Below are 19220 nucleotides of genomic sequence, written 5' to 3' on the forward strand. Positions count from 1 at the left end.
TTTAGAAACGGCACTTAGACAATGGATCGCATTACTGCAAGAAATTGCCAGCGGCATCACTCTGTGCTTTCCTAACTAAACAATTCCTCTTTAGGTGCAATTCCCAGTAATTTATGTGGTAGTTTATGTTTCCTTATAACTATAAGAAAGTTTAGTACAAACAATGTAATCATCAAATTGACCCCTTCTGATAGTCTGAACTAGTTTTTCTATGCGCCGAGCCTCCATTCGGAAATGATGCTACTGGTGGGATTTAGCAAAAGGATTAAGGTTATATATAGTTGACATTATAGTTAAAGCATAAAAAGCTGTGGCACAGCTGGTTAGTAGCCAGCTGCAATAAATCACTACTGACCGAGAGGTTATGGGATTGAAGCCTGGGTTAGATTGAGCTCCCGACCGTTAACAGCCTAGCTCGCTGTTGACCTAAGCAGCCCGAAAGACAGTTGCATCTATTGAGTAGAAAATTCTAGGTACCGCTTTATGTGGGGAGGATAATTTAACTAATTTATGATACCATAAAATTACCAGCAGTGTGTGGAAAGGAATGAGGATGTACTACCATCAAGGACTCGGTGTCAGAAGTGGTCGCTGAAGTGGCAGCTCCCCGTGTGGCCAGAATCGAGCATACCCTCATAAAGCCAGAAGCTGGAAAATGTTAAATTGCCTCTGTCTATGTATCATATGTCTAATGGCATTTAATCTTTGCCATGTATATGTGCATTGCGATCTGCCCTGAGTCGCCTTCGGGGTGAGAAAGAAGGGTGGAATATAAATACTGTAAATAAATAAGAATAAATAAGTAAATGGTTAGCAGAGTCTCTTGCAGTAATGCATGATACCAACTGGATGCCACATCCAAAAAGTCACTGCCACTTATCCTCAGTGCATCCTCTCCAAAGTCCAGGCTGCTTTACAAACGAACCGCATCCCCGAGACAGAGGACTGTATCATTTTGAGATCCATCCTGATCATGTCCTTTCAAAGGACCTCGTTCTCCAGCCCGCAAAGCCCCCTGCTTCCAAGGTCTAAAACTCAAGCCTAGTGTTAAACGATTTCTCGGCACTAAAGGAAACCTGATTCTAGCAGACAGCCGGGATGTCAGCCATGTGTAAGAGCAAAGAGTATTTCTCATCCGAACGACAACCGAGAACCTTTCTTTCATCCCTCCCTCCTCTTTTCATGTCATAGCAGATGTCAACTGCAGTTAGAGTCAATTCCACTTATTAGTGCGTGGCTTTTAGCCAACAGCCATCCGCATTTGCCGAAGTACACTATCGCATACGTCTTAATAAGAGAGCCGCGTTTTAAAAAATGTATGTGATAAGTCACATATGCTCAGAAGGACACGTGCATCCTTCACTCGCGGTGACAATGGAAAACGCAAAACCTCGTGGAGCGCTGCCGCCGCAGAACCATCGTGCTCAAAAGGAATATCTGATCATGTTAGGAAACATGTCAGAAGTGACAGCGCAGGCATGCAGACAAAAAGGAAGCAGAGCCTTCCTCCCTTCCTTGGCCAAGCACAGATGTCTTCTTCTGCCCCAAAATATGTCTTGGATTTCTCCCGACACTCGGACGTCCCCTTCCTCAGGAAAATGATCCCAAGTTGCAAGTAAAATCAATAAAACTGCCTTTCCCTCTTTCACTGGGTGGCTTCTCTCATCCAAATGTTTTGGACTTCAACTCCCACCATTCATTCAGTACGTGGATGACATACTCATAGCAATGGTTATCAAGGATAGCAAAGGACATTGATCAGGACAAAAATAAAGAGATTTTGTTTAGTTACTTGGTAACGGCTGCCAGAATAACATATGCCAAGTTTTGGAGATGAAAGGAGATTCCGCATAAGGAGGAATGGCTAAATAAAGTTACGGAGGTGATGAACATGGACAAACTCACATATTGGTTATCTTCAAATCAAGGTTTACTGAAGAAAGAGACTAACTGGGACTTGGTAAAGGACTATCTAAAACAAATGAAATTGGGACCTATCTGCTGATTTAGAGACAATCTTTGAGGTTATCGATGACGAAGGGGATGCGGTGATCTATGAATTTTTATATATACAGTTGTTTTTTTAGGATGAACCAGTTAAAGTTAGATGGAAGTCAACAAAATCCTTTTTTCCCCTCTTTTTCTCTTTCTTCTACCTTATTTCCTACTTTACTATAAACAAACAATGTTCTACCACTTTCGATGTGCATTTTTTTTCTTTCTCATATTCCTTAATATAAAATTTTCAATAAAAAATATTTGACCAAAAAAAAAAAGGATATCAAAGGGACTTACTTTACTGGAATGTTTCGAGGCTTTGTCTTCTCTGCAGCCTATCAAAGGGAAAGCAAAAGAGCTGTTAGCTAACCTTACTATGGATGATCTTTCACATGGGGCAAACCATCCAATGTATTTTTTAAAGACAATACATTTTTTGTCTACTGGAAATGAACGTAGCAATGGAATGAAGGAATGAGCCCACTTGAGTGTTTTCATGGATCGGTCCTCAAGTTTGAAAGAATGGCCAACACGATCTTTTTGTAATTGTGTCCTCATGATCACCAGAAGGACAAAAACATCGGAATGAAATCTCTGCATTCTCGGAATAGTACAATTTGAAAACGTGACACTACTTGCAATGGGCTGTGTTATCCAACCACACCTTCCTGCTTCCTAGGGTGCATCTACACTATAGAATTAATGCAGTTTGACACTACTTTGAACTGCCATGGCTCAATGCTATGGAATCCTGGGACTTGTAGTTGGACAAGGTCTTTAGCCGTCTCTGCCAAAGAGTGCTGGGGCCTCACCAAACTATAATTCCAATTTTTTTAAATTGTGTCAGAAGTGAATTGAGAACATACTCCAAATTGCTTCAAGTGTAAGAGAATTGGCTGTCTGCAAGGACATTGCCCAGGGGACATTGCCAGGATGTTTTGATGTTTTTACCATCCTTGTGGGAGGCTTCTCTCATGTCCCCACATGGAGCTGAAGCTGACAGAGGGAGCTCATCTGCGCTCACCCCGGATTGGATTTGAGCCAGCAATCTTCAGGTCAGCAACCCAACCTTCAGGTCAGCAGTCCTGCCGGCACAAGGGTTTAACCCACTGCACCACCGGGACTCCAGTAATAATAATACAAACAATAATGTACATGGCTTTTGGGGGGATTATTATTATTATTATTATTATTACGGTTTTAATCTTTGTTGGATTGGACTTGTCCTCATGTAAGCTGCCCTGAATCCCTTCGGGGAGATGAAGGCGGGATATAAAAATAAAGTTATTATTTATTTTTATTATTGTTATTATCATTGACACAAAGACACAGTATGACACAGCAAATGAGATATATATGCTGGATTTTGCATCATTATTTTTATTAACATTATTATTTTATGACACAGCAAACAAGATAGACATTATTATTATTATTATTATTATTATTATTATTATTATTATTATTATTATTATATTTATACCCTGTTTTCTCTCCCCCGAAAGGGACTCAAAGCGGCTTACCGTAAAAGCAACATCATAACCATTTCAAATATACAAACATGCAAAACGGGATTAAATATCTGTTTCTAAAACCCTAACTTTGTGTATGTGAGTTCCAGAGAGTAGAACGTATCCATGCGAACAAGTCAATGCATGCATATACGAGGGTTGAATGAAAAGTAATGCCTCCACCTCTGTTGCTTGGATTTGGGTGGGAATATTTTAATATTCTGCTGTGAAGAATTCAGTGACTGCATGTTGGTTAAGTCGCATTGACCGACCATCTGTGCAGTGTTCCATACTTTGCACTTTAACAACACAACCATTCAATGCTAAGGCTTCCCTCCAAATGGAACTGTAGAGGAGAGTCTATTGAACAAGCCAGGACCTGCCGCAGACCAGGACTGCCATCTGTTGAGGAATTACGAAGGTGGAGGCATTACTTTTCATTCAACCCTCGTATATATTTTTTTCTACAGCTGGAAAATTAACTCTGCCATAGCAATTGTCCATCTGAATTTATATCTGGAGAAATACATAGATCTCGGTGGGAGGCAAGCTGTTTTTGACCAGCCAACAACACAAAAGGGCAAAGGATGACCAAACGTTTCAATCAATTTCCTCCTGTTAAACCTTTGAGGAAAACACACTCTTGAATCTCGCCAATGAATAAGCGTCCTGGCCGCGCGGCCTCCACCGCTGCCTCGGATGCAGAACCTGGTTCCAGTTTATTGCTGAACCCATTGATCTGTACGCAGTCCATTTATCATTCATGAAAAGAGCTGGTGATCTTCACAGTATATTAGAAGAAACAACTCAGATCATCTGTCAACGGCCCTCTTATTTCTGTTTCCCTCTCCGCGGGGATTTCATCTCCTTCCATTCGTCTTGAATTAAAATGTTGCTAAGCAACACGGCTGGGGGCACGGATGGCAGAATGGCGAGAGAGAGAGAGAGAGAGAGAGAGACTATCAAGCTGCTTAAGCTCCTGCAGATTTTGGGAGCGATGTCGTTCATATATGTGCATCTGTGTTAGATTGGACATAGTCTGTGTGCATTCAGAAGAAGACCTACAAGACACTCTAAACACTGTTGAAGAAGCAGACGAGAATCTCCGCCTCTCATCGAACATCGAGAAAACCAAAGTGTTCTTCCAACAGTCGTCAGCCAACCCATGTGCAAGGTCAGAAATACAACTTAATGGTGTTGACCATTTCCGCTCCCAAAAATCGACATTGACATTGAAATACAACACTGTCTGAGCTCTGCGAGTGCAGCATTTTTCCAAATGAAGCAGAGAGTTTTTGAGGATCGGGACATCCATTGAGAGACCAATTTGTAAAGATGATGTGACAGGGAGGAATCCTTTTAAATCAATTATGTTATTATATATTTAACTATCTTCGCTGCCACCAATATAAATATGCTTTATTCAGCTGCGGCCACCAATTGTGGAGATGTCAGGCAGAGGATAACTTATTCTTCTTAATCTTTCTTTACTTATTTTTATTTTGATGGTAACGTTGCTTATTTTGGGATACGAGTGTGACAGAGACTTAGATGGTTTAAAGAACAAAAAACAAGTTTATTTCATGTACAAAGCTTAGTGGTTCAATAACTTCTTTGAGGCACTTAAATAACTGTTACAAATAGATGTGAGGTGTTCCAAGTTTCAAAATGCTTTCTTCTCTCAAAACCAAACCATAAACCGATCACTTGGATCTACTGGGATCACTTCCCCTTATTCCACAGCCTCTACAAATAACCCTAAACAAGTCACCCAGCCTGCTTAGTCTGGCCCTATTAGAGGTCTGCTTTCCTGGTTTCCTAAACTGGAACCAGTCCTTCCCCTGTGACTAAAAATCACAGACTAAAAATCCCCTCCCAACCCTGTTCTACGCCTGTGAAACATTGACTTTCTATAGATTTCACACTCAACTCCTGGAACGGTTCCATCAGGGTTGCCTCTGAAAAATCCTGCAAATCTCTTGGGAAAACAGGAGGACAAATGTCAGCGTGATGGAAGAAGAAGCAAAGTCCGCCAGCATTGAAGCGATGTTCTTCCACCATCAACTCCGCTGGACTGAAGGCCACATTCTCCGAATGCCCAAAGATCGCCCTTGTCTCCCAAAGCAGTTACTCTATTCCAAACTCAAGAATGGAAAATAGAGTGTTGGTGGACCGGAAAAGAGATTGAAAGATGGGCTCAAAGCCAACCTTAAAAACTGTGGCAGAGACACTGAGAACTGAGAAGATCTGGCCCTTGAGAGCTCTAACTGGAGGTCAGGTGCGACCAGCAGTGCTGTGACATTTGAAGATGCACGAATGGAGAGCGAAAGGGAGAAGTGTGCCAAGAGGAAGGCGTGTCAAGCCAACCATGACCGGGACTGCCTTCCATCTGGAATCCAATGTCCTCACTGCGGAAGAACATGCGGGTCAAGAATAGATCTCCACAGCCATCTACGTATCTACTGCCAAGACACTTCACTTGGAGGACCATCATCCTCGAGCTACGCGGGATCGCCTAAGTAACTTTGATGGCACAATCTCCAGGAAGCACACGTTGCGTGGAGATTTGGTCCCTATATCCCAAGTCTGTGTCTCTTCTCAAACCCCTTTTCAGTGGGGAGACCATCAGGGAGGTTTGCAGGAGTGGATCAACAAGGAATATCTTCAACTCGGTGGAAACCTGGAACTTCTGGGGCAGAACTTGGTGCCTCTCCAGCAATATTAAACACGTTTGAGTCTTTTCATGGCATCAGCAACCAATGGACAAATCTTTTCCTGGATCTACTCACATTTTGTATGTTTTCAAACTGCTAGGTTGGCAGGAGCTAGGGCTAACAGTGGGAGCTCACCCCAACCCACAGCCTCAAACTGCTAACCTTAAGATTCAGATTGGATTCAACAGTTCAACGGTTTAATCAATTGCACCACCATGGCCCCATTTTGATCCATAGGAAGAGGGAGGTAAAAAAATAAACACAATATGACCTCTGTCTCGACGGAGCCGATACATGTAGTTGCACTTGCCCACAGTTTCATTTATTATTAGGACTCCTGTACAAGTGACTTGCCTTTTCAGTACTTCTGTCACTTATCCCATTGGAAATAATAGGGTTTGCTATGATCCACAGTTTCATGTATGCACATAAAGTCTTGTGGATATGGAGGTTGTACCGTCTTCTTATTTTTGTGCAAGAATCGGGGCTGCAAGAATATGGGGGAAAGACCATGTGTTTTGTCAAATGCTTTTGTCAGCTGCTGCTTTGAGAGCCTTTTGGTTAAGTGCTTTCCAGAAAATAAAAATAAATATTTGGCCACAAAGAGCCGAGAAATCAAAGCAGCCCAAGATTAAGAATAAATGTGGCTCTTTGATGCGGAAACGCTGGATGCAACATCTCTGTCAATTTGAGCTAATTATTATCCTCTGATCAGGAAGAGTCCATAATATCTTTTCTTTATGAAGCCAGGCGTTCCTTGAACTGTATTATCTTGCTACGACTTGGTTATAAGGAAATACTGTCTCTCTCCAAACGGCTGCCATCCTTTCTCGTCAATGGGACAGCGAGCTGTTGACTCAAATGGTCAGCTTTGATAATTAACTTTGGATCATTACTGACTTTAATGGCTCTGGTCTAATATTGTCATAGTCATCCTCCTCAATTACTTGAGCACTCATCACCTTTAATCTCTGAACAAAATGATCTCACTGAACCTCCATCAGCCTGACGACAGAGTTCGTAATGTCTGCTTCTCATCTTCGCGGCTAAGTGTGATTTGTTTGAGACTTGAGGTGAACTTTTGATGATTAATTCAAAGCATTCCGGGGGCTTCCTTTTCGTGCTGATGCTCCTTCATTTCCAAAGACGAGGCGCAATGTATGCAAGTGTCGGTCCTACAAGGCTTTTGAATTTTTTAAATAAAATCCTTGAGTTTTCAATTATGAAATGAAGCAATCATCGGATGTATCCAAACTGGAGAATTACAGCAGTTTAATGCCACATTCACTGGTATGGCTTTTTCTTATCGTGTCGGAAGCAACTTGAGAACATACTGCAAGTCCCTTCTGGTGTGAGAGAATTGGCTGTCTACAGAGACGTTGTTCTGGACTGCTCTTCTACTTCTGAGGAGGAGGTAGAACAGGAGGCTTTTTTTCGTGTCAGGAGCATCTTGAGAAACTGCAAGTCCCTTCTGGTGTGAGAGAATTGGCCAGGGTACGTTGCCCGGATGTTTTGATGTTTTTACCATCCTTGTGGGAGGCTTCTCTCGTGTCCCCGCATGGAGCTGGAGCTGATAGAGGGAGCTCATCCGCGCTCTCCCTGGGTGGGATTCGAACCTGGCAGCCTTCAGGTCAGCAACCCAACCTGCAAGTCACAAGGCTGTAACCCACTGCACCACCGGGGGCTTCTTAACAGGAGGCTGAAGAGGTGGCACTTGGGGATTTGGGGCCAACATGCTTTCAAAACATCATAGAATGACAGAGCTGCAAGGAATTTCTAAGGACACATAGTCTAATGTAATAGTCACACATGTCTTAATTTGCAGGTATTTGAGAACATTACTTGATTTGTGGCATGAATTGCAAAATTCTGAAGAGCGTGCTCCTAACATGTCCCAATTTTTGTACCGGTTCAGGAAAGTGCCAGTGTGGCCAGTCCGCCTTCCGGTGCTGACCCAATGAATTTCTCGGCCTTCTCCGGTCTCTCACCCAAGAAGAGGATCGTAAAGCAAAGGACTGAAATGGAACCGGAAGAGCCTCAAGTAGTCCCTCGGGGCATTCAGAGGGTTACATCATGTGGACGGTGCTAATTCTGAGCCTGAAAATGTACATTAAGATAATTAAAGGTAATTGGAAAATGGAGAACAGATTGAAGCAGACCATTCTGCCACTTTGCTTGGTAATTTCCTTACGATTTCTATCTTTATGGTTATAGCCCCAGAACGCACCATGTGGTCCAAGTGTCACATGGATCAGTGTGTTAGACAGAATGGCCCGTGACCACGTAACCTGTACGTCCAGGAAATAGTCATAGATCTTATGCAATTTAATGAAGTGATCAGAACTCATAGGCACACTGGCTGCAGGGCAAGGATGGGGAATTGCGGCAGGGCAGTGGAATGATTGAGGCCTTGAGGAAAGTTGTTTGATCCAATATTGGCATTGAAATGCTCCCCAAACACTCTCTTGAGGATGTATCTGCAGGAAATGACTTCTTGCTAAGTTTTAAAAAAAGAAACCGGTATTGTGCCGAGAGAAGATTTCTGTACAAATAATATATATTCTGTGCCAACTGAAGAAATCACAATAGTGGAAAACTGGCCACCTCGGTCTTCTGCTGGAGGAAGATCTCTCAGCATACTGGAGTTCTATAAAAGACATTGTAGGCCTTCTTCTGAATGCGCACAGACTACAGTATCATCAGCATATTGAAGTTCTATAACAGACATTGTAGGTCTTCTTCTGAATGCGCACAGACTACAGTATCATCAGCATACTGGAGTTCTATAAAAGACATCGTAGGCCTTCTTCTGAATGCGCACAGACTACAGTATCATCAGCATATTGAAGTTCTATAACAGACATTGTAGGTCTTCTTCTGAATGCGCACAGACTACAGTATCATCAGCATATTGAAGTTCTATAACAGACATTTTAGGTCTTCTTCTGAATGCACACAGACTACAGTATCATCAGCATATTGAAGTTCTATAACAGACATTGTAGGTCTTCTTCTGAATGCGCACAGACTACAGTATCATCAGCATATTGAAGTTCTATAACAGACATTGTAGGTCTTCTTCTGAATGCGCACAGACTACAGTATCATCAGCATACTGGAGTTCTATAAAAGACATTTTAGGTCTTCTTCTGAATGCACACAGACTACAGTATCATCAGCATATTGAAGTTCTATAACAGACATTGTAGGTCTTCTTCTGAATGCGCACAGACTACAGTATCATCAGCATATTGAAGTTCTATAACAGACATTTTAGGTCTTCTTCTGAATGCACACAGACTACAGTATCATCAGCATATTGAAGTTCTATAACAGACATTGTAGGTCTTCTTCTGAATGCACACAGACTACAGTATCATCAGCATATTGAAGTTCTATAACAGACATTGTAGGTCTTCTTCTGAATGCGCACAGACTACAGTATCATCAGCATATTGAAGTTCTATAACAGACATTTTAGGTCTTCTTCTGAATGCACACAGACTACATTATCATTAGCATATTGGAGTTCTGTAACAGATGTTGTTGTGACCTTAGTTTTGGCTTTCAGTCTGCTGAGTTTAAATAGCTTGCCATTTGTCTGATAGATGATTTCCACTCCGGTGGGAAGCTTCCCACCCACAAGATGAAGTATCATAGCAATGAAGATGGAAAATAAGGTTGGGGCAAGAACACATTGACCCAACACGTTGTTATTGGTGACAAGAAGACAGACCTATGACAGACCTGGAGGACCAGAGTTGGCCCATGCCTGCTCTAGACAATGTTGTCAATGACCTGGCTGAATCCTGTAAGGCCCTTTGCTGTCAAAACAAGGAGAAATGGACCCCCGTGCCCTCCGCCGTATAGCGAAACCAGCACGACGTGATGATGGCAAGCTATTCCTACAAGATGGCCGCCCCTGGCCCCGAACGCTGTCTCCGCAGGACCGGTGCCAGGAGAATCTCCGCTCTCTCCCTAATCCCCTCTGACGTGAGGCCGGAACGTTGCATCCGGGAGCCTGCGCGCCGCTCTTTAGGTCAGCCTTGCCCAGAGGGCGGTGCAAAGCCTGTTTAGCAAAAGGCCACCACGGCTCCCTTCTCCCGATGACATTGTCGGCAATGTGCATTCCCACAAAGCCAGTGTTTTGCTTCTAGGAACCTCCCAAGGGCCCCATTGATATTATGTATTTAAGCTGTACTTAGGCTATCATTCAAAGAAGGGGTTGGCTCTTCCTTGCTGGCCAAAACATATAACAACAACAACAACAATGACAACACTTTATTTATATTCTGCCCTATCTCCCCAAGGCGATTTGGGGCAGACCACAGTGCACATACATGGCAAACACTCAATGCCATTTGGACAGACAGGACAGAACAGAACAAAAATAAAAGATATGGATAAACTAACATTTTTGCTAAAGGAAAATAATGGTAGCGAAATAAAAAAGACTGACTGGTCAACTTTTGAAAACTATGGGCTGAAATACTAAAGACTTGAGATGGAAAGAAAATCTTTTTGTTGGTTTTATTTTATTCAAAAACTTTATAACTGAACAGAGGGAAGAAGAACGGAAGTCACAAATTTTCCTCCCTTGGATTTATTTTTTTTATTTTTTTAACCTTCTTTTTCCATATATATATATACACACACACACACACACACACATATATATATATATAACCTAGTGTTCATGTGGCCCGCCCTTGGTTTTATTGTTCTTTTGATCTTGTTTAATGTAGTGTATATTTTCTTTTATTGTGTTGTTTAATGTGCTATGATTTGTTGTTCTATTATATTTTGTTTATATTGTATTGTTCTGGGCATGGCCCCATGTAAGCCGCCCCGAGTCCCCATTGGGGAGATGGTGGCGGGGTATAAATAAAGTTTATTATTATTATTATTATTATTATTATTATTATTATTATTATTATTATTATATAATCATTAATATTTTTCTCTCTTTTTTCCCCTTTGTTTCCTTTGTTTTTTCTATCTTCTTACCCTACTTTTCTTTACTTACATTGTTCCCCCACTTTTATGTATATGCACATTTCTTTTTAATAAAAATTATTTTTTAAAAAAAAGAACAGAACAGACAGACAGAAGGAGGTATGTAGTCTTGAAGTCCAGATTTTTGGTGCCTTGGAGGTCGAGCTTGGATTCAGCCACAAGGGGGCGCTGTTGCTCCGTTCTCTATGACGAAGATCCATCAGGACTTCCTCCTTCCACCTTCCTTTTGGTCACTGCATTTCTGGTCTTGTTCTTTATGGTGTCATAAAATACCGCAATTTGCGGTACCTAATTTCTCTACTTATAGTTGAGCTGTTTTTGAACTGCTTAGGTAAACAGTGAGCTGAGCTTAATGGTCGGGTGCTCACCCCGACCGGGGATCGAACTGGCCATGTTTTGGTTGGTAGATCTTATTACTTCTGCTGATGTTACCAGCTGTGCTACAGCCCATCCCCTACATCCTGTTGATCCATTAAGATCATTACATAGAACCAGGTTCCTGACAGTTAAGGCTCAGCACTCATGTAGGCATGACAGAACTTGTTTAGACGTGGAAGGGCCATGATCATACCCATCCAGAGCCTCCAAATGTTTCCTATAAGTTTGTTGCACAAAACTAGTGCAACTGTCTTCAATATTAGCCTCCAAACTGCAGCACAAGGTCAACTCTGGATCTGGGAGTTGACCATGGGAGTGACGCCTCTAAATCAGAAACAATTTGGTGATACATTCCTCCAGAATTTGCACAGCCAGAGTCTGTGACAGCCAGAGACCTGTAACATTCTCAAATGCAGACATTACTTAAGCCCAGTTTAATGATACTGCTTAATAAAACATTTAGCAGATGTTTACCTGCTGTTAAGAATTTATGCCTTGCGGGTTGGCCAGCTCTCTCCCCACCCTTCCCGCATATTGGTGTATAACTTCAAGCAATTTGACAATACTTTCATAAAGCCATGAGCAGAAATTTCGAAAACATTTGATACTGATTATGTAGCTCATACTGAAAGAGAACATAAGGTCTCTGTCTTTAGATCTTTGAGTGAACCGAGAGAGCAACATCAATAACAGTTCCACAGCTGTGCACGGAAATTGATTCCAGACCTAATGTCTTGTTTTCGGGCTTTCTTTGCACCTCGAAGGAGAGCCAAAGTGCCAACAGCATTGGTACATAGGAACACGTGAATGTGTCTCTGTGTTGGGGGCTCCATGCTCCACCCTTTCCCACAAATGTGTGAACAACCAGATCAGCAGAGTGTGAATTCACATCTCAATGGAAATCATGAATTAACTAATTCTGTGGAAATCACAACACAACAGGCTCAATGGTGTTGACTAGCTTAGGACCTCTTGAGTGGAAGATGTTCTTGGAGAAGACCCTGGATGGCACTGGTGGCATGTACAGCATCACCAGGGCACAGACCTTCTCCCTTCCTCCCTCCCTCCCTTCCTTCCTTCCTTCCTTCCTTCCTTTTCTCCAAGGCCTTTGCAGGACCTATGGGAAGTCCAAGAGGATGCCCTTTGTAGCTATGGGCATCTGTTGTAAAATTGCCATTCACCCATCCTCTAAATGTCCTAGTGAGGGAACTTTAGTCGGTAAAAGTTGGTAGGACTGATTGTAGATGGAGATGTTGAATACATCATTTGAAAAAAACTGTTAAAAGACATATGTAACTTTATGCCACCAGTGAGAGCTACCATGATGTAGTGGTTTCAGTGTTGGATTAGGATCCTGTGGGATCAGGATTCAAATTCTCTCAGGTTTAGGGACCTATTGCCTATCCTCAGGCAAATCTGGTCAGTGGCTGGTCCATTCTGGTCTACGACTGTTTGGTAATCCATTGGGTATCCTTGAGCAAGTTATACTCTCCTGGCATTTGAGGAAGGCAATGGCTGGGTTAGTAGCCAGGTGCAATAAATCACTACTGACCAAGAGGTCATGGGATCAAAGCCTGGGTTGGATTGAGCTCCCAACAGTTAATAGCCTAGCTCACTGCCCACCTAAGCAGCTCGAAAAACAGTTGCATCTGTTGAGTAGAAAATTCTAGGTACCGCTTTATGCGGGGAGGCTAACTTAACTTAATTTACGACACCATAAAAACTGCCAGCAGCATGTGGAAAGGAATGAGGAAGCACTACCATCAAGGACTCAGTGTCACAAGTGGACGATGAAGCAGCAGCTCCCCCTGGTGGCCGGAATTGAGCATACCCCAATGAAGCCGGAAGCTGGAAAATGTTAAATTGCCTCTGTGTCTGGCTATATGTCATATGTCTAATGGCATTGAATATGTGCATTGTGATCCGTCCTGAGTCCCCTTCGGGGTGAGAAAGAAGGACGGAATATAAATATAGTAAATAAAATAAAATAAAATAAAATAAATGGCAAACTTTAAGGTCACTGTAAGACGGAAATGGCTTGAAGGCACATGACAAAAATGTCACTAAGAGGATTTTGGTTGACGACAGGCTGGAAATGCCTGGGATTATTTGGCACTGGGACAGAACCAGCTCCGGGGCACCTGGGATGATGGATGGCTTAAAAGTAATGGCAGATGCCTAATGAAGCCTGGCTTGCTAGAGTCCTAAAACGGACACACCAAACAGTCAGGAAGTGTGGCACAAATCATTAGCTACATTGCCCACAACAAATGGATATATAAAAAATTACCTGGTCATTATCATCGTCATCACTGCTGAGTTTCAGATCATCTTCGAGCATGCTTTGGGGGGAAGGGGGAGAGAGAATGAAAACGCATGTCAAAGGAAATCGTTTCAGACCCGGTCGGCGGCAAAGCAATCCTCGCACGTTGAAACCAAACCTCGGTTCGGATCTCTTTGACAGAGCCGAGGCCAATTTTTGAACCACGGCCTTTCTTTTCACTGCATCAATCAATCCTATGAAGCCCTGGCCTACCTACACATCCAGGTTAGATGCAGAATAACAGGAGACTCCCAATCATTTCTCACCACCTTCATCCCAACGTGACACCTTTACCTGTGAAATGATGGGTCGGTTTCGTGAAACAATTGTCACGTCTGTGCCAGGAAGGACACGGTCTTAAGAGAAAGACCAACCTACATCTGACCACATTCAGAAAACGAATTCCTGCTCTGATAGTTGTTCAGAACTGGCACTTATTCAGGATAACGCTCTGGATCCAAGGCATTTGAAGCACTCTTTGTGACTTATAATGCTAGTGATGCATCATAAATTATTATTATTATTATTATTATTATTATTATTATTATTATTATTATTATGTTGTCGAAGGCTTTCATGGCCGGGATCACAGGGTTGTTGTCTTTCGGGCTGTGTGGCCATGTTCCAGAAGTATTCTCTCCTGACGTTTCGCCCACATCTATGGCAGGCATCCTCAGAGGTTGTAAGGTATGGATAAACCTCACAATTAATTAATTAATCCTCCTCATCTCCATATGCTAATGAGCAGGAGTAAGTCTTTAGTTGTGATTTGAAGGAGAGGGGGGAGGGAGGGGTCATTTGTATTTCTTTAGGGAGGGAGTTCCAGAAGTGGAGGGCGGCCATGGAGAAAACTTGAGATGGGGGTGGGACTGAGAGCAGGGCCTCCTCCATTGACCGCAGTGTCCAGGCTGGTTGTAAGAGATGCCATCGGCCAAGTAACCTGGACCTGAGCCTTTAAAGCAGTGATTCCCAAAATGGGTGCTACCGCCCCCTGGTGGGCGCTGCAGCGATCCAGGGGGGCGGTGATGGCACCTATTAGGACATGGGGCGGGGCCAGAGGAGGGGAGGGGCCTCTTCCCAAGAGCCCGAGACAGGGCTGAGCCTCTATACCTCTCCTGAGGAGCTTGTTGGGACACAGAGGGCGGAGCTAAGGAAAGGGGCGGGGCCTCCTTCCAAGAGCCTGAGACAGGGCTGAGCTTCTATACTTCTCCTGAGAGGCCTTTTAGGACTAAAGGGCGGGGCTAGGGGTGGGGGCGGGGCCTTTTCCCAAGAGCGCGAGACAGGCCTGAGCCTCTGTATCTCTCCCCTGAGGCGCTTGTTAGAACACGGGGGGCGGGGCATAGAGGGTCAGCCCCGTCAGGCACTTGGGAAGAGGCCCCGCCCCCTCCTCTAGCCCCGCCCCCTGTGTCCTGGCAGGCGCCGCAGGACACGGATAGAAGCTCAGCCCTGCCTCAGCGCTCGTGACTCCGCCCATTCCAGTCGAGAGCATTGTTTTATTTTGGAGGGCATTTAACTTCCCGGTGATCTTACGATGCAAAATACTTCCAACATTCCGACCCCCACCTATAAAACTACTCTGTTTACTTGCATTTTGTTCAATAAGCGCACAAAAGAACAGTTAAGTGCTTTGCGAGTCATTTGTCTTTCCTTGACCTCTGTTGTCGGGGTGGCTCGGCTGTTGCGAAATATCTGGACCTGAAACTACTGATCATTAACCTTTTAATCAATGACAGATGCCTCTGTCAAGTGTAAACCCATAAAAGCGTGATCGGGATCAGCAATCTTTTCTTCCTCCCAAACCTAGAAAACCTTTGAGCACATCTTAATCTTTACCCCTTCGGATTTTGGGTGACGAATGGGTGTTTGCCACCTGTTTATCTAACTGCCATCTTGGTTTCTGCAGGAGCATTCGTCGCCCGTGATGTTCGTGACAACGGATCAGGGAACCTCTATTTACCCTTGATTTTTATCAGCACGGTACATTACACTCACCTCACAGAGCCAAAGAGCCTTTTAGATTCGGTTACAGAAAAGCACCAAGCACAGGGCTCCTTCTCAACGGCTATCAACACCGGCGAGACCCCAAATCCCCCCTTGCAAAGGAGACAGACTAAACATGCCGAAGGGATTTAGTGGAATGGACCTTGATTTTGGGAGTTGTAGTTCACCTGCATCCAGAAAGCACTGAACCCAGGCGATGACCGATCTGAACCAAACCTGGCACACAGACCCAACATGGCCAACTGTGCATACAGTTGCATACACCCCCTGGTCTGGGGTGATTGAGATTGGATCTGGGAGTTGTAGTTTTATTTGTTTATTATTTATTTACAGCATTTATATTCCGCCCTTCTTTCTCACCCCGAAGGGGACTCAGGGCGGATCACATATAGGCAAACATTCAATGCCTTTTAACATAGAACAAAGACAAGACAAACATAGGCTCTGAGCGGGGCTTGAACTCATGACTTCCTGGTCAGAGTGATTCATTGCAGCTGGTTGCAGCTGGCTTGCTCTCCAGCCTGTGCCACAGCCCGGGTCCACCCTTATCCAGAGGGCCCTGAACCCAGCCAACGACGGATCTGGATTAATCTTGGCATGCAAACCCAACATGGCCAACTGTGCATACAGGACTGGTCTGGGGTGATTGAGATTGGATCTGGGAGTTGTAGTTTCATTTATTTATTATTTATTTACAGCATTTATATTCCGCCCTTCTTTCTCACCCCGAAGGGGACTCAGGGCGGATCACATATAGGCAAACATTCAATGCCTTTTAACATAGAACAAAGACAAGACAAACATAGGCTCTGAGCGGGCCTCGAACTCATGACCTCCTGGTCAAGAGTGATTCATTGCAGCTGGTTGCAGCTGGCTTGCTCTCCAGCCTGCGCCACAGCCTGGGCCCACCCTTATCCAGAGGGCCCTGAACCCAGACAACGACGGATCTGGATTAATCTTGGCACGCAAACCCAACATGGCCAACTGGGAATACTGACAGGGTTTGGGGTGATTGCTCTGGGAATCTGGGAGTTGTAGTTCATCCTTATCCAGACAGCACTGAAGCCAGCCAATGGTGGATTTGGACCAAACTTCAGTGATAATACCTACCATCCCAAAACAAACAGTGCCTTCTTCTAATAACCCGGGCACCGCCGAGTCCCCAAGCTAGTTTAAAATATAACGATCTATGGAAGGCTGAGGGGGAAAAGGAAGGGGCCTGAGGCTGTGAGGAATGGTGGGAGTTGGAGTCCAAAACACCTGGAGGGAGGGCCCAAGTTTGCCCGTGCCTGGCCTAGATGTTGTTGGACAACTCCCACGTGCTGGATAGTTGGGGCTTCTGGAAGCCGAAATCCCACAAAACCTGTGGAGATGAGTTTGGGAAGCGCAGGGTCAATACACGAGCGCCCGAATAAGCCCGGTTTTGAATGAATCAAAGACGAATGTTGGGCATATTAAAAGCCAAAGTGAAGGCAGACAGCGAGGCTAAATCAAAACGAAAACAGGCCGCCGAGAAAGCAATCTCCAAGGATATTAAGAATTCGCTTCATTTTCTCTTCTTCTCTGACCCGGTTGACATTATTATTGAAGATACATGTGCTTGTTTGTCTTTTCATCCATAGCTAATGCAGCAGATCACTTTGGGGATGGGGGGGGGGGAGCGGGGGGAGCGAGCTTAAGGAGGATTTTTGATCTCATCATTAGAGCGATGCATTTACACCTGATAACAGACTGCGAGCGCCGGCCCCCCTTTTCCTTTCCAAGTCACGGGCATTTGGGGAGTCTATTGATGTCAGAGGAAGCTTCTAAATGCCTTTCTGGCCCAGGCTTAGTAATACACTCAGAGAGAAGTTGCCCCGAGCCTCAGTTTTGGAGAAAAGAGGATGACAAAAAGAGCATTGGAGAGGAATGAAATAGAAGAGTCAGGTGTTAAATTTTGAAAGATCAAGAGACTTTTGAACTAGACTTCCCTTCCTCCAACCACTTGTGGCTTCCCACGTCCCTTGACCTCCTGAAAGCTCAAACCACTATTTGGTAGAGATTTGCACAAATTTTTTTCATTCGCTTCCTTCATGCTATCATTTCCTTTCGACCGTTTGTCTACACAAAACGAATGATATTTTTGTAGGAAACAAGAGGCCACACGAAAATGAAAGCTGCACAGTCATTGTGCTTGCTTTTGTTTTCCTTTTGTTTCAGCCCTGTAAGAATAAGTAGGAATTGACAGAGGGCATGTGCCGGCAGGACTGCTGACCTGAAGGTTGGGTTGCTGACCTGAAGGTTGCCGGTTCGAATCCAACCCAGGGAGATTGCGGATGAGCTCCCTCTGTCAACTCCAGCTCCCCATGCATGCAGGGACAGGAGAGAAGCCTCCCACAAGGATGGCAACGTCCCCTGGGCAACATCCTTGCAGATGGCCAGTTCTCTCACACCAGAAGCGACTTGCAGTTTCTCAAGTCGCTCCTGACATGAAAAAATTAAGTCTGCTTCCTTTAAACTATAATGTAAGCACACTTCTGCCTCAAGCAGCACACTGCTAAGTCATTAATCCCAAAGTTGATAAATGTCCCCACCATTCTTGTGGGAAGGTAATGAATATTTCCCACTCCTTTTAAAAGTTGGTCAAAGATTTCTTCTTAATCCGTGATAAATCCATGTGAAAACCAGGTGCAGGCCCCTCCCATGTCTTGCTTTAACCATATGCAAACGGATGCAGATCAGTTAACTAAACTTGACACAGTCAACTCAGATATATTAAATTTGCTGCCAGCTTAGACGATGTTGATGGGAAGTAGGCGGAGGATTATCGTTCCTATTTTTCTGTATTTTGAAACATCACCCAGCAGCAATTTACATTATTGTTGTTACTTGCGAAAATTGTACTAAATTGAATGCAGATGTGCTTCAGGAACAAATTGGACGCGGTAAAGCCACACGTCTAAGGTTATTGCCTGGTGAGATGCTTCACGTGTGCACGTATTTGTCTGTGTGCAGGATACCCTCCCATGACTAATTTCCTTGAGAGATCTCGCAATGCCGTGTGCTTGTGTGTCGTCTGTGTGTGTGTGTGTCGTGTGTGCATGTTCTGAAGGTAGGAAGGCCATCATCCCAAGCTTGGGAACTCAAAACAAATGGCAAAACCATCTCCGGGAGAAAGAGAGAGGAGTCTTTGTTGCAAAACATTCCCTCCATAAATCTTGAAACTGGATAGCCACTCCTTGGGTAAAATGTGCAAGCCGTTTTGTAAATGTTTCCTTTGAGATTTTCCAAGAGTTATAG

At 43.9% G+C, this 19220-nt stretch overlaps 1 protein-coding gene across 5 annotated transcripts in view; it reads right to left on the reverse strand.

Moving 5' to 3' along the window:
- The window catches only part of aff2 (ALF transcription elongation factor 2), a 331356-nt gene that overhangs the window by 72268 nt on the left and 239868 nt on the right, over positions 1 to 19220 (reverse strand). For 4 of the 5 annotated variants that reach the window (XM_062963857.1, XM_062963856.1, XM_062963859.1 and 1 more), the window contains exons 8-9: positions 13908 to 13959; positions 2296 to 2333 (exon numbers count right to left, since the gene is read on the reverse strand). The exons of the other annotated variant lie outside the window; for it this stretch is intronic. In XM_062963857.1, the coding sequence (XP_062819927.1) occupies positions 2296 to 2333; positions 13908 to 13959 (90 nt within the window). The remainder of the gene's footprint in view (positions 1 to 2295; positions 2334 to 13907; positions 13960 to 19220) is intronic. 5 annotated transcript variants of the gene reach the window in all.

Source organism: Anolis carolinensis, unplaced genomic scaffold (assembly GCF_035594765.1).
Source record: "Anolis carolinensis isolate JA03-04 unplaced genomic scaffold, rAnoCar3.1.pri scaffold_12, whole genome shotgun sequence".
Classification (NCBI taxonomy): domain Eukaryota; kingdom Metazoa; phylum Chordata; class Lepidosauria; order Squamata; family Dactyloidae; genus Anolis; species Anolis carolinensis.